Source organism: Erpetoichthys calabaricus (genome assembly GCF_900747795.2).
Source record: "Erpetoichthys calabaricus chromosome 1 unlocalized genomic scaffold, fErpCal1.3 SUPER_1_unloc_6, whole genome shotgun sequence".
Lineage (NCBI taxonomy): Eukaryota > Metazoa > Chordata > Cladistia > Polypteriformes > Polypteridae > Erpetoichthys > Erpetoichthys calabaricus.
The window spans coordinates 280,334-295,621 of NW_026261597.1; the positions used below are offsets into that span (position 1 = coordinate 280,334).

The window sequence follows — 15,288 nt, forward strand, 5'->3', positions numbered from 1 at the left end:
CTGAAGGAACAGTATGTCAAGAGTGTTTCGGAGGCAGAGTAATAATTATGAAGCTGGAAATTGGAGGTGTGATGATGATGTTGTTAATACATATGTCCCAAAAGTTGGGTGTGCAATGGATGAGAATGAAGATTTCTGGAGTGAGTTGGATGAAGTGATGAACAATGTGCTAAAGGGACATAAAATGGTTATTGGAGCGGATTTCAATGGGCATGTTGGTGAAGGGAACAGAGGAGATAAGGAGGTGATGGGTAGGTATGGTGTCAAGGGGAGGAATAAAGAAGGTCAGAGGATAGTGGATTTTGCCAAAAGGGTGGACATGGCTGTAGTGAATCAGTATTTTAAGAAGAGGGAGAAATATACCATTACGTACAAGAGTGGAGGAAGATACACACAGGTGGATTACATCCTATGAAGAAGAGTCAATCTGAAGGAGGTTAAAGACTGCAAAGTGGTGGCAGGGGAACGTGTAATTAAGCAGCATAAGATGGTGGTCTGTAGGATGATGTTGGAGATCAAGAAGAGGAAAAGAGGGAGGGCAGAGCCAAGGATCAAATGGTGGAAGTTGAAAAAGGAAGACTGCAAGGTTGAGTTTAAGGAGGAGGTGAGACAGGCACTGGGTGGCAGTGAAGACAGCTGGGCAACTACAGCAGAAGTAGTAAGGGTGACAGCAAAGAGTGCTTGGTGTGACATCTGGACAGAGGAAGGAGGAAAAGGAAAACTGGTGGTGGAATAGGGAAGTACAGGAGAGTATACAGAGGAAGAGGATGGCGAAGAAGAAGTGAGTCTGAGAGATGGTAGAAAGTAGACAAGAGTACAAGGAGATAAGGCGCAAGGTGAAGAGAGAGGGGGAGAAAGCTACAGAAAAGGCGTATGATGAGTTGTATCAGAGGTTGGACACTAAGAAGGGAGAAAAGGACCGGTACTGATTGGCTAGGCAGTGTTTCAGATTTATACTTTTCACTCCTCAGCCCCTCACACAGCTGGTCCATTCCTCAGTCTTCCATGTTATCATCACTCAGCCTCAGACCAGTTATGGGGGGTTATAGAGCAGAGAGAGCTGAGGAGAAACCTGAACAATATGCAGAGATGACAAGACAGGAGTATAGATTGTGAAAATGAAGAGAGATAAGTGTAAACAGAAGGACTGACAGACAGAAAGACATGCAGAGGGGCTCCTTACAAATCTGCCCGAGTAAAGGCTCTTTTTTAAATTACTTTGGATTAAAACATCTGTTGAATGAATGTCAATGTAATATGTAAAGACACTACAATCCAATAAATCAATCCTGGAAAATGTTACTTTAGGTACTGCATCGATGACTTATATACTGTCATGTAATAAGACCTTAGAAGTGGCTTCTTTTTGTCTTGATAACACTTACAAAGACTCAATAAAGGAGTCATTCATCTCTGTGAGGTGTGGTATATTAAAGAGCCCAGTTGCGTTGTATTTTTTTGGTGGGCAGGGGGGCTCAGGGGCTTAAATATGCAAAAAACCCCCTCCCGACTCTTTGATTATTATTTTTGATCATTCTACAAGTGAAAATCAGAGGTGGGATTGAGACCACTATCTCATTAAATTCTAACGATGTCCATGAAAGAGCTTTGATATGCTGGTCAAATGACTTTACTTTGAATCTGAGGAATTCACAGGTCTGATATTGAAGCACACAACATCCAGAGAAAGACACCTCTGACCATTCCAAAAAGAAGTTATTTTAGTAGGCCATATTGTGGAGATGAATAACCACTTTTTTGAGGCTTTGTAAGTGAGAATAAGTGAAAGACGCCTTTGTAAAGGTCTTGTCACAGAGCAAGCAGTCCATGACTAATAAATGCATTTTTTCTGTATCTAAAGTATTACCTTTGATGCCTGATAGCAAAGGAACTTTATATTTATAATTTTTTGCAGTTCCATAATTCTACAGTGCAAATCTTTATGTCACATAATGTCACTCAAAATGATACCAGTAGTAAGACCCTGAGATAAAGAACATACACACACACACATTTTTGTGCTAAATATTTCCATTACAAAGTAGATTTATGTAACAATCTATTTTCACTTTGTCACGCAAGTGCGAGTAGGAGGCAGCTAAAGGGCTTAAATAATCATAACAACACATCCGACCAGGGGGTGGAGGGGTGCGCTGACTTTCTTTTTCACTTCCCTGCAGACTTTTCCCAGGAAATCCCACCAGGTTCTGAAGCCCACAAAGATGTCACTTCTCCCTCAACTCAGAAAACGTCACTTCCTGTCCCAGCACCAAGGACGACATCACTTCTGCAAAACTCCCTATAAAACCTCACTCCCCTCCTCTGGAGGACAGTTCTGTTTTGGACTCAGTTGTGTAAACTACCCAGTGCTATTTCTCAACTGTTTGCAGCCAGGATCACAATATATGGGTGGCTGCCCCAAACCTTTGTATGATGTCTGGAGTCCCATTTTGAGACAATTTCTTCAGCATTTCAAATATCTCTCACTGACCATTTCTTGATTTTAGTCTAGTTCTGGGGCATTGAAAGACAGTGGTCTGCTGGTCTTCCTTTCCACTTTGACACAGAAGATACAGCAGAAGATCTACAGGACAGAGACTGAGGAACTGCCAGAGGGGACAACATGAGAACAGACCTCCTCTGTGGGCAAAGAGCCACTGTGTCAGTCAGGGAACTATAGGGGGAGTTAGAGAGGGGACATGCTGATATGTCACTAAATACAGAAGTATGGTGGGGTTTAGCAGGTCTTCACAGCAATAAATCTGTTAAAGAAGCTTCAGATAAACACTATGACCAGTAGAGGGCACTATATTTTAGAGGATCTGCTCTGACAACTTACGAAAGCACCCTGTTGCTCAGGGGTGTACAGACAGTGGTAGTGGTGCTCAGCTGTCATCTATCGCAGGCTCTTTACAAACAAGAACAAAGCAGCAATGAAACAAGAATGGAGACAGAGGGAGAGTTTGTGTCATAAGTTAGTTGTGTTGCTGAAATAATTGACATAATCAAATATCAGAAAGATGGAGGTAAGAATCAGAGATGTCACTAAACAAGACAATCAGCCAAGTGAGGAATTAAAGCACATCACAGATAAAGGATGCCGCTCAATCTATGAAGAAGGACCAGCCATCATCTGGAGTACCGGTAACTCCTCCAGCTCTGGCTGTCCATTTTGAAGGACACACACAGGTGACGTGATAAGGCTGCTCTGTGACCTCGCTGAGAATTGCTGCTATCATCAGATATGGCTGTCACTCGGCTGTTTATCACCTCTAATGGCTTCTTTAAGAGGTGTTTGTGAATTTTATCTTGTTGAAGAAGGCATCAATGACTGTGTTGTTGTTAATGGCTCTAAATGTTTATCATGTTGTGTTGTTTAAATAAATGCTTTTGCTATTTAAGAGCCTCTGCACTGCTGAACTGTTTTCATTGGTCTGATTATATGGCTGATTAACTGTTAAGTTATATTAACCATATTTAGCCATTATTGCTGTTTTATTGTTTTTTTTAAATGGCATTCACTTCTGTTTGTCCACCATGACCCTGACCAGTGTCCACTATTACTAAACTTCTCTTCTGATCATATTGTAGCTAGCAGCAGTGCTGACCTCTCGACAGAACAATTAAATGCTTTATTTAATCCTCTCTTTGTTCAAGGACATCATACAGAGTGCCATCTAAGTCAGCACAAAGGCCACTGTCCTTGTGGTCACATCCAATACCTGACAATGACCAGTAGGATCACCCTTAACAATAATTAAGCAAAGTTTGCTTCAGTCTTTCTGAAATGCATTACAAATTTGTACATTTTAAGCAATGAGGCAAGAAATTACTGTAGTACTTCAACTCAGGAAGACCCTGGACTCAGACTTAGTGGAGTTTAACTGTGTCACTGTGATGTAAAGAACAGCTGATAGCAGAGTAAAATATCCATGTGACATAGTACAGCTGTGACATCACTTCCTCTAGGGTGGAGGGCTAGGGTGGAGGGGGTGGAGGGCTAGAGAGGAGGGTGGGGCTTAAAAGAGCTAATGAGTTCATACACAGTGAACTTAGGAACAAACTAAACTCATGAAGGTTTTATTACTCACTTGCAACGTCTGCAGCAGATGAGCCCCAGCGCCTGTCTCATGATGTACTCTGAGGTGAGACGTGTGTCTGACAGGTTGACCTCCTCAAGTTCTCAACAGCAGCAGATGATAGAGCCCAGCACAGCACAGTCCAGAGGACAGAAAGTCATCTTACTCATCTCACTAAAGTCCAGCTTTAAATTCTTCGTCTTCTCAGATTAATCTCTTATTCTGAGTCTCATAGAGCCACTGACACACTCACAGAGCTCCACGTTTATCTCGTCCCTGTAGTGCCTCTTCAGCTTTCTGCTTCACCCACTCAAGTATTCGCTTTGCTGTCTTCCTCACAAACTCCCCCATGACTCCCCCCAGTGTTTTAAACACAGAATATCTGGCCAGTCCTGCCAGGAATCGAGTGAGAATCTCAAACTGGCCATCTTCACATGAGTCCAGGTTCATAAGCAGGTATTCAATGCCCCCTGATGAATTGAGGTGGAAGGAGCAGGTAGCTATGAACTCCTGCAGGGTGAGATGGTAGAATGTGTACGTTGTGTGCTCCAGAGTGCTTTCTCGCTGAAGGATTTCTTTGAGGAACTTTGAGAGGAATGGAGAGGACAGGACTGGTCGGAGACCAAAGGTGGACATCTCAAACTTGTCATAAAACACAAGAGTCCTGTTCATCACCCCATAATAAGCCATCTTTCCTAGTTTGACCTGAATCTCTTGCTGGTCCTCAGCTTCTCGCTTGTGATTGGTGAGGATGTTGTGTAGGAACATCACAAAGAGCTCAGTGACAGTTCTGGGGGCAGCTCCTCGCTCTTCTTCAGGTGTCATGAAGTGGCTCTTCAACACAGAGCAGGTAATCTAGCAGTATGAGGGGTTGGAGCACATGGTGTACAGGATGACGTTCTCCTCCACGTACTGAAAAGCCTCAGAGCCCTGATCAGCATCACCAAAGAACTTCTTAAAGTACATCAGTCTTTGTTCAGGGAAGAACCCCAGGATCTCTGCAAATCAATCAACTCTCTCCATGTCCAGTGTCTCCAGGGCTGTTGGTCTTTTTATTATCAGATCTGTATAGCCCTTCAGTAATGTCCCTCTGACCAGGCTGGTGACCAGGGTGTGGACAGGGAAGTAGTCATCTGGATTTGAAGGGAGCTTCCTCTTTGTAAAGTCCAGTTTGTGTTTGTACTCATCCAGTCCATCAAATATAAAGAGGAGAGATTCAGGTTTTTGCAGGATTTCCCTCAGTTTTGGGTCATTGAGATATTTATAGTGCCTTACAATCAGCCTGGTCAGAGGCATCTGTGGTTCCGTCTCTGTGTCTAGTACATTGAGCTCCCTGAATTTAAACAGAAACACAAATGCAAACCTCTGGTACTGAGTACCTCTGGCCCAGTCAAACTCAGTCTGCTCAGTTCAGATTTGCTCGCATTTCTCTTTTGTCCACTCCTGTATCAGCTCTGTATGCATCCTTCCAGTCTTCTCAAGTTCATGATGCTTCTCATTGTATGTCCTTCTGTACTGACCAATGACCATCAGCTCTGTGTATCAAGTCTCAAAGCCCACAGCCCTTGTGTTTGGGTCACCAAGAGAAGCCTGATCCTCCAGAATTCTACTGGATTCAGACACACCACCTCTGTGTGTTTCATGGAGTCCTGAAAGTCACAAGGAAAACAAGTAAGGAAACTGTGAAGCAGAAGAATGGACATGCAGCTGACTAGAAACAGGAGACCAGTGAGTCACCTCAAATATGAGCCTTAATGGGAGGGGGCTGTAGACAGGCTTTAATGTTCAGCAAGAGGTCTGGTCCTGGAGATACAACATGAGAGAGGAGACAATCACAGCAGTGACAGGGCAGATGAACACATCTATAAGTAAATGTACTGTGAGGTAAACCACCAGAAGATCAACATAAAAATCTAAAAGACTGCTGCTAATGTGGACTTTGTTTGGAGCAGACCAGTAATGTGTGTCCATGTTTGGTTAATTGTCCAGGAAAGAAGACCCAGGAGATACTCAACTAAACTGCATTAGGTACAGCAGACATATTGTGTTATGAAATTGGAGAAAACAGGAGCTGTCCACTGAGGCCTCATGGAAATGATAAGCTTCATATGAATTTGATGGTGAATCCTCTCAAAAAATAAACAAAATAAAACAATGAAATCAGTAACTTCCTGATAAAGAAGGACAAAAATATTATTACTGAACATCCAGGTAAGCTGTTGGCTTATGAAGTGCATAAGGATGGAGTGGTAGCCATGTCAAATGGAAGATCATGATAGGTGGCACTTAGATGACAGTGGCATCCCAGTTTCTACATCAGTTTGGTGGGACCACTTACACCTTTGAAAAACTTTTAATAGATTTAACAAATCTGCATTGTCCAAAGTATATTGTTTTAACTTTTCTTTCACCGCGCCTCTTGCTGCAATACATGTTTAGGCTACTAGTGCCCTGAGCGGTTCTATGTGCCCATGCTGCAAGATTGAACTCTGTCCTTATTGGTATGTCAGGGCCTCCATAGAGGATGCAGTGATTGTTTAATGTGTTTAAAAAGCAATGATGTTACACAGTTAGGAGGAGGACAAGAGAAGGAAGGCATTCTGTGCAACAAGTAAGACAAATTGTTTTAACCGGATGGCCGTGTGTCAGTAGCCATAATGGAATATTAGGAACCAACCAAGTGGAATAATTATACCGGCAGATGGTCAAAGGAAGACATATCTTTTGCAAGGTTTTTGAAACCTTAATGACATCATGGGTAGAAATGATCAGCAAACAGGAGTTCATATAAATGGTCCGTGAACTCACCTTTATTTTTCTGTTTATATCTTCCTTTTTACTGGACCATTCATCGTGGATGACATTGTTCATTCTTTTTCCTCATTTGGATTCAGCAGGTACTGGACTGTGCATTTAGCATCTGGATGTCTTTGCTGATTGTTTTTCTTGTTTGATCTGCTGCATATTGTGGAACTGGATTTTGATGTAATACTGAGGGTTATTGAGGTTCAGGGTTTGTGTTACGTGTTGTGCTTTGTGTAAGTGTTGTTCCATAATGTATAAAGAGATATGTGTACAGTGACACATGCTGCTTGGAGTCATTGTTAGAGGCTGCTGTTTTTGGGAGGCATATTGTTGTGATTTGTGTCTAACATAATCATAATAAGTGTTATTGAATTTGTGTGGGCAGCACGGTGGTGCAGTGGTAGCGCTGCTGCCTCGCAGTAAGAAGACCTGACTTCGCTTCCTGGGTCCTCCCTGTGTGGAGTTTGCATGTTCTCCCTGTGTCTGCGCGGGTTTTCTCCGGGTGCTCCAGTTTCATCTCATAGTCCAAAGACATGCAGGTTAGGTGCATTGGTGATCCTAAATTGTAGTGTGTGCTTGTTGTGTGTGTGTGTGTGTGTGTGTGTGTGTGTGTGTGTGTGTGTGTGTGTGTGTGTCCTGCGGTGGGCTGGCGCCCTACCTGGGGATTTGTTCCTGCCTTGCGCTCTGTGCTGGCTGGGACTGGCTCCAGCAGACCCCCGTGACCCTGTGTTAGGATATAGCAGGTTGGACAATGACTGACTGACTGACTGACTGACTGAATTTGTGTACAAGTTATTTGGGACGTGTTTGTGTAAATTTTTTTTCTTGGGTTTGTGAGACATGATTTTGTATACATTATCTGTGGTATATGTGGATCAGGTTTAGGAACATATGTGTAAATGTATAAGGTATGTGTATATTTGGGGATTTTAATGAATTAGTGTAGATTTGGAAAATTCAGAAGTTTTTCTTTTTGGATGCTATCGTTTTCTGCTGTGGGTTTTTTTTCTTTTATACAATAATCATTGTAAAGCTCTGGGAAAGGAACAATTGTGCAGTGATAACATACAAAAGAGAATCAGAGTAACCAAAGGAAATGTTGGTGTTTACAGCCACCAAATAAACATCTCTGTGTCAGTGGTGGACCCGACAGCAGTGTACTGAAAGGCCCACAGAAAGTAACATTGTGCTTTGTGTTCCTTTATCCTTCCCTTCCATTTCTTTTCCTTGTGTCCACATATTCAATGGTTCTCTGTCAGGTAAGACCATTAACTCACCACACTCTGTCACCTCCTTCAGTATTCTTGTCATGTTTGGTGATGGAAATCTCACAAGTTCTTTAGCCAGCACCTCCCAGAAGCTCACCAGTACCACACTGTCCATCTTCATGATGTCATTGATGAAAGACATCACACCTGCTTGCCCCTCATATTTTTCCTTGTCTTTGAATCTCTGAAAGACACACATGTGACTAGAGGATCGGTTATGAGATGACCACTGGAGGAAAGCAGCAGTGCAGTCAGTCTGGTTTGATGACCTCATAATAACTTGTGAATTTCCCCTTGGGATTAATAAAGTATCTATCTATCTATCTATCTATCTATCTATCTATCTATCTATCTATCTATCTATCTATCTATCTATCTATCTATCTATCTATCTATCTATCTATCTATCTATCTATCTATCTATCTATCTATCTATCTATCTATCTATCTATCTATCTATCTATCTATCTATCTGGAAGTTCTCAAATGGATGGAAAGGCACTTTCAGAAAATTCTCCTGAGCTCACCATTTCTGCTCAGTTTCCTGCACCACATAGAGACCCACCTACCTTGGTGAGGATGTTCTTGGTGGCCAGGTTCTGCAGGATACTTGTGATGTCATATTCAATCACATAGGCCAGGTAGGGCTTGTAGTACTCTGTGATCTTGAGGAGATCCTCATGAGAGAAGGTTTTTATTACTTTAGGAAACTTCTGTGTTAAACCTGAAATGGAAAGAGAACAGATTAAGAAACTTAAGAGAACAGATTAAGAAATTTAAGAGAACAGATTAAGAAACTTAAGACCTGCAGAACTGGTGGAAGCTCACAGGTCAGACATTAGTCTGATATGACCGCTAGCTGGCCTCATCTATTTACCCAGTAAGCATGTATGAACAGCAGCCAACAAAGTTTATTTTGAGGAAACATTTGTTAATTGTAGAAGACCTAATGTTTTGTGTCATTTTCATAAAGCCTTGTGGCAGGAGATTGGGTTTCCAGTATAGTCAACCATTCCAGTTCTGGCCATGCATGTACAAGCTTAGCTTCAGGTGGATAGATGAACTGCATTTGAACTTTGCAGCTTTACCCAAAGTTTTTATAGTAAGTAATGCTGTGGGACAGTGTGTTAATTTTGTGTATTTTGTTTATTTTCCTTTTTATGTTATTTTAGAGTATAACTGTCATTACAATCTCATGTTACAGTGGCCAGACTAAAACTCAAACACCAGATGGTAGTACCTGCTCCCAAAAGTACTGGATATAGTGTAGATAAAAACCTTTGACAAGACCTAGTGTTTTTTTGATCAAAGGCTCTGGAACAAGCTGCACATCATCAGATTAGTCAAACAATTCTGTGTGTAAAATTATGAGGTGTGGAACCCCTACATGGCCCATTTGGCATAAAAAAATGGACTGACCAAAGTGTGCAAGAGTAAGACGATAAGCCACCTGAAAGACAAGCTTGCTCTCTTTCATTCTTCTTCCCTCTTTTGGTGCTGCTGTTCAGCTTCCATATCTTAACGGAAAGTATTCTGTAAGCTTTCTAACTTTTATTGTTATTAGTACTGTACATTTTAATATATTTTGCTTTGCTTTTAAATGTATAGACTTCATTCAAAGTGAGTGAAGTAGATGCAGGACACCTGGTGCAGAGAGACAGACACTTCTTATCCACCATGTTGGCAGCTTAGGAGAGACATCACCAAGAGTGAGCAGCCCTAGAAGGAGTAACACACTATTTGGATAGATGAAAATAACCAAGATGTGATGTATCAGCCTTCTATTATGACAAGCACAAAATCCAGAAAAGCTTAATTGTGTGCAGTTCGTTAAATTATGTTGCTTGTGTTCTGTGCATTGAATCAAGGGGGTGCAGCCTCCTGACACTACTTCTGGGGAGCTGCTCCCAATAGCATTTAAGATGTCACTGACTTTATTATGGCTTCTTTCAGCACTGACTTTGTTTCTATTTGGTGGTTTGTGTTTTTTAATTTTGATTTTGGATTTCTTTGTTTTAACCCCTTGCTAATAAATGAAGGTCCTATACTGGTTAGTTGAATTCGGATTTATTCACTTTTTTCTTAAAATGACTGCTGCCTACCTTTTCTATGGAATATGTTTCAGTTTTCCTCTGTCCCTTCAAAGATATATGCTGCCTTTTAAGCCTTTGTCTTTCTTTTGGGTTTGTACAGGCTATAAGCCTGAAACTAGTGTTTATGTCTAGGTGACCCTTAGTGGTGAGGTCTAGTCTGTTGGTGCAGACCTGTGGTGGAGCAGAGCACTGGCTTTTGTTTTTGAGACTTGGCATGTTTGTTGGGCTTAAGAACAGGCAGGATCACATCACCAAGGATTGCACGACAAGCGTTTTTCTTAAACTTGACATTTTAATTTACGCAGGTGTCTATCAATTTGACCTTGGGGTGCCACTATACTGAATGCTTCTCCTTGAAGCTAGATTCTGTATTGATTATTACATAATATTAAGATAATTCAGACTTCTTTTCAGTTGGTGTTTTCATATACTAAGGTAAATCAATGACATTTGATGACATCTATAAACTCACATTCCTGTGCTTTACTATGTAGCAGTGCTACTTTATAAGAACTGCACCTCCCAGCAGTCTTTGCAGGGGCTGCTGGGGTCAAAGGTGGTCAAAGGAGGTTTAAAAGAGGGAAGAGGGCAAAAAGAGAAAAAAGTTTGTTTTGTTTGGGTGCGGTGTGTGTTGCGTTTATCTGTCATTGCTCCCTGCTGTTATTGGAACTTTAATTAATCATTGTGTCCTGGACTGTATTCGTTCATTGGGGTCTGGATTGTCTGTCTACTTGTGCACTGAGAACTGTGTTGGATTCATTGGTTTTCCGGAAGAGTGGAGTGCTCCTGAATCAACCATCTGATTTCATCCTCATCATCAGTAACTACCGGTAGGACTGTATTTTTCCTTCACCCTTTCAACATACAGATCGCTGGACTTAACTTTGTCACTTTTCATCTTCATCTGGTTTGGTTTATATGGACTTTGCTGTGTGATGTTTGTGTTTATATCGCCGAAGGGGTTAGGGGTGGTATTACTGTTTTCATTAATTATTTTTGGGTCATTATATTTGTAATTGTTTGCCTTTCCCAGTGTGCTTTATTGTCTCTGTTGTGAGTGTGTGTGGGTCGTTCCAAGGCTGGGGACGTTCCTGGGATCTCTTCTATTAAAATAAATAACTTGCATGCCACACATCACATCTACTGGCGTCTCTCAATGACCTTAGAGATGCACTGATGGCGCAGTCAACACAATCTCATGTGATCATCTAGGATGACATCATTGTGGTGGAAGATCTATGACAAACATCCCAATGAACAGGAAAAACGTCTTCAGGCAACAGTGATGGCCGTTGCTGAGGAAGACAAGCCCTGAGGCAGAGCACATTCTAAAAATGTTCTGAATCTCATAATATAGGTGTTTTTTCGTTTGTAAAATAGCTTATATGTGTCATTTTCAATGCGTGTTTAATCAAGAAATGTATCAATGCTCAGTAACTGTATTGGCTTGAAAAATAAGTGTATTTGGTAAGTTTTTAGGCTTTTGATTTCCAGTCAAGCTTCTATTCTTTAATTATAAAATGCGAGAACAGTCTGAATTTTTTAATATTTCTTGAAAATACTTGACTTTAGAGCACAGTTTTGCATGGCAAATGCATATATTTGTTTGTGTACGAAGAAAACACTTTGTCTTGAAAAATACCAAACGTATCCTTTAACATATGATTACTGAAAAACTGAAATGGAAGTTCATACACCACACATTCTGAAGCAGAAATGTCATACAGGAGACCAAAGTGACATGTACAGTTAATAGATCTCCCACTATTTGTTGAAGAGCCTAACAGCAAGATGAAAAGCAAATAAAACCCACCTAAACAACTTTAAATACATTTACAGTACAGAGAACATAACCCTCCAGTAAGCTTTGTCCTTGTCCCTCCCGACTCTGGTTCTTGGAATGAAAGCTGGTGACTCCTTTTAAGTGATCCCCAGAAGTACTTCTGTTGTCCTGAAGGTTTGGCCCAAGAGCACTTCCAGGTAAGGCTGGAGCCCCACTAAGTAGGCCTCCCCAATCCCCGCAGCACCCTCTGGAAGCACCCACAGCACCCAATAGGGCTGAATCACAAAACTCCAATTCTCATGAAGCCCTGTGGGAAACCATAGTGCTGCCGCAAACCCAGGAGTCTGCCCTTTAGTGCTCTGAGGAGGTAATGCCCTGTGAATGATTTCTCCCCCTGTCCTTCCAGCCATCTGCCACAGAGTCTAAACAGCTACTGTGATGAAGTAACCTGAACCATAAAGTCCTGATGACCACCTGAATTGTGGAAGCCCTAAAAGCTGACCAAAGGGTCACATGGGAACATTTGTCTCATTGTAAATATGTCAGTATGTGGCTCATGTGATTGCACCCAAAACACAAGAACCTAACAAAAATCATATGAAACATATTAAATAATAAACAAAAGTGACTTTAACACAAATCAAAGGCAAATCAATAAACAAAAATTGCATAAAAAAAGAATTTGAACCCAAGCCAGGCAAGGAACCTTGGCTGAAATAAAACACAATACTTACAGACGATGGGAGCTAAAAGAAACAAGAGGAGAGGCCCGTCAGACTTTAAAGTTTATTATATTATGACACCATGCAAAAAGAAGAAAGATTGCACCAAGATGGCACTTTATTCCATCAATCTCCATGTAGTTAGGCTGTCTGTATGAGGCAAGATTACAGTACACTGTGGTGTAACAGTTGTATTTTTCACAAGATACATAAGGCCAATAAAACATGGAAACTGCCTGCCTTGAAATACACTGAAAGGAGAACTGCACAGGGTGGTCTGTAACAGCCATGCAGGCTTCAGGTGAAATCACACAATCTGATCAGAACTGCACTGAAAAAAGACCAGAAGAACTGGAAGTACAGGTAAGACACGGCTAATGTAAAGAAAAAAAAATGGCTTTGTCTCAAGTTACAGAGAGGAATTTATGATCTACCACACTTATTCTGAGCCACCGCAACAAGTTTAACCGTTTGATGTAAGGAAACCATCTGCTAGGATATGCCTTTGCTTCCCAACCTCTTTATCGATTTAAAGGGCCTCTCCCTCTCCCTGTGTCTCACAATGTCAGGAGCAGAACAGCAATGTGATCTTAACTCACTGATGTACAAATGTAGAGAACAACTTTCTTCTCTTGTCAAAATTCTAGTTTGGGTTATAAATCCTCTGATTGGGAAAAGCTGTTTAAAGTCAGGCATGACAGCAGACCAGGGTATTGTACTCCCTGCTCCCAGAATATTCCCATTAAAATATAAACTTGGTCCAAATGGGTGAGTTCTCTGTTTTTCAATGAATCTGAAAGATCTCTAATTTACTAAGATACTGTTGACATGGACAGGCAGGACCCTCAACAACTAACTCAAGGGACCCCAACTCTCTGTCCACAACAAAATAACCAGCCTACACAAAATGAAGAAAGGGGCTCCTTTTTAATATTTTCCTGTCCCCCCAACTTGACAGAATGTTGTCAAGTGGTCCACCAGGTAAGTTGTGGCATGATAGGAAAAGGTGGACTCCGTAATTCATTAAACTAAAGAATGCAGAGGGTTGGAGTTCAACAAATCTGCAGTACTTGAGATGAGTCCTTTTACTAATCTATAGAGTTTACAGAATGGCGAGTAGCCAAAGGTGTTCAACAGGGCGCCCCTAGTAATGATGAGTGCGACACCACACGAGGAGGTTTGCCTGCTCACTTGTAATCGACAGATCACCTCACTGAAGGACAGCATTAAACACCTTGTCATCACCTCATGACAGAGCAGACCTCGAGACCCCTGCTGATGTGCTTAATTACTCTCCACATAAGAATACGCAGCACTAATCATGGAGGGAGAGAGCGGAATTAAGCATGCAAGATAGAATTTCACCGTACTTTACTCTCCACATATGACAATAAACTAAGGTTGAGAGTCCATGTTTTAATGTCGCATTTAATCCCTCATTTCAACGTCAGCCTTGGTTTGTAAATTTGACTCACATTCTCATTACACAATTTGTTTTAAAGTAGTGTTGAGGTGAACATCCATGACTTATAAATAAAGCTGTGAGCCTTGAAATGTCGCTTTACATGTAACAAAGCCTGACACAGTAGGGCCTGCACAGCCCAAAGTCTCTTTTTTCTGACATTTGCTTACATCCCCTTCACCACAAACTTCATTTTCAGTCCCACTGGCTTATCTGTGCCACACTCACCACAATTAAGGAACATTCAGCCTCTTAAAAAACTTTACAAGACTTGACTTACAGCAGCAGCAGCAGCAGGCACCTCGACTCCTGTAGATGTTGTCAGTTGTGAAGCCACACTTAAGACTGCACTAGGACCAGCTTGCCTTTCAGCTCCATGGCTACTCATCTACATTACAACAAACATGGGAGAAGGAATGTTCAGCTTTGTGAAAAGTAAAGTAAAAAATAAACCAGATGAAAGTCTGATGAGTCTTTGGTAGTCCTACAGGTGCCACTATACCACTCAGTGCTCCTCTTTCACAGGCATACACTTATAATAGTGACATTTGTAAGGTTCTTTGGGTCAGACAATAAAACATAAGAGACACTGTTTACAGTATGAGCAGCTTTTGAGAAGCCTTTTGTTCTGAGGGATAAAACCAACGTCAATATAAAGGTCCTGAACAGAGGAAGGAGAAAAGTGATGGAACAGAATGGCCGAGGTCTTTAATAAGAGGGTATGCCTGACTTACAGTTCATGTGCAGAACAGCAGGGATCCATGTTCCAGTCCCATTCTGTGCCATCTTCACCATCTTTTGTAGCACTTCTAGGCCTGAGTAGAGCTGAGTAGACTTTGTACCATCATGTTCTGCAGTAAAGCTACGCTCAATGGACTCCACTGTGCTTTTTCAAAGCTGGTGAGCACAAATAAAGACATGTGGACCTCCCTTTGTCATTTTGAGTGATGGTAAGTGAGATGTGCTGCTCCCACTGCCCCCACTGCTCCCACATCAGTGATAGTGACTTTCTAGACATTTTAAGCTAAGACAGCGGAGTGCTCTGCTTTCTTCTTCTTCTTCTTCTTCTTCTTCTT

The 15,288-nt window shown here is 41.5% G+C and overlaps 1 protein-coding gene across 2 annotated transcripts in view; it reads right to left on the reverse strand.

Moving 5' to 3' along the window:
* Positions 1-14,573, reverse strand: part of LOC114644082 (NACHT, LRR and PYD domains-containing protein 3-like) — a 97,502-nt gene extending 82,929 nt beyond the window's left edge. Inside the window, exon 1 of one of the 2 annotated variants that reach the window (XM_051921930.1) lies at positions 14,493-14,573. Coding sequence is in view for 1 of the 2 variants with exons in the window: in XM_051921934.1 (XP_051777894.1) it covers positions 8,162-8,294 (133 nt within the window). In the remaining variant the exon portion in view is untranslated. Of the gene's footprint in view, positions 1-8,161; positions 8,333-14,492 lie in introns of those variants that run through there. The other variant, XM_051921934.1, reaches the window with a different exon arrangement.
* Between the last annotated feature and the right edge of the window lie 715 nt (positions 14,574-15,288).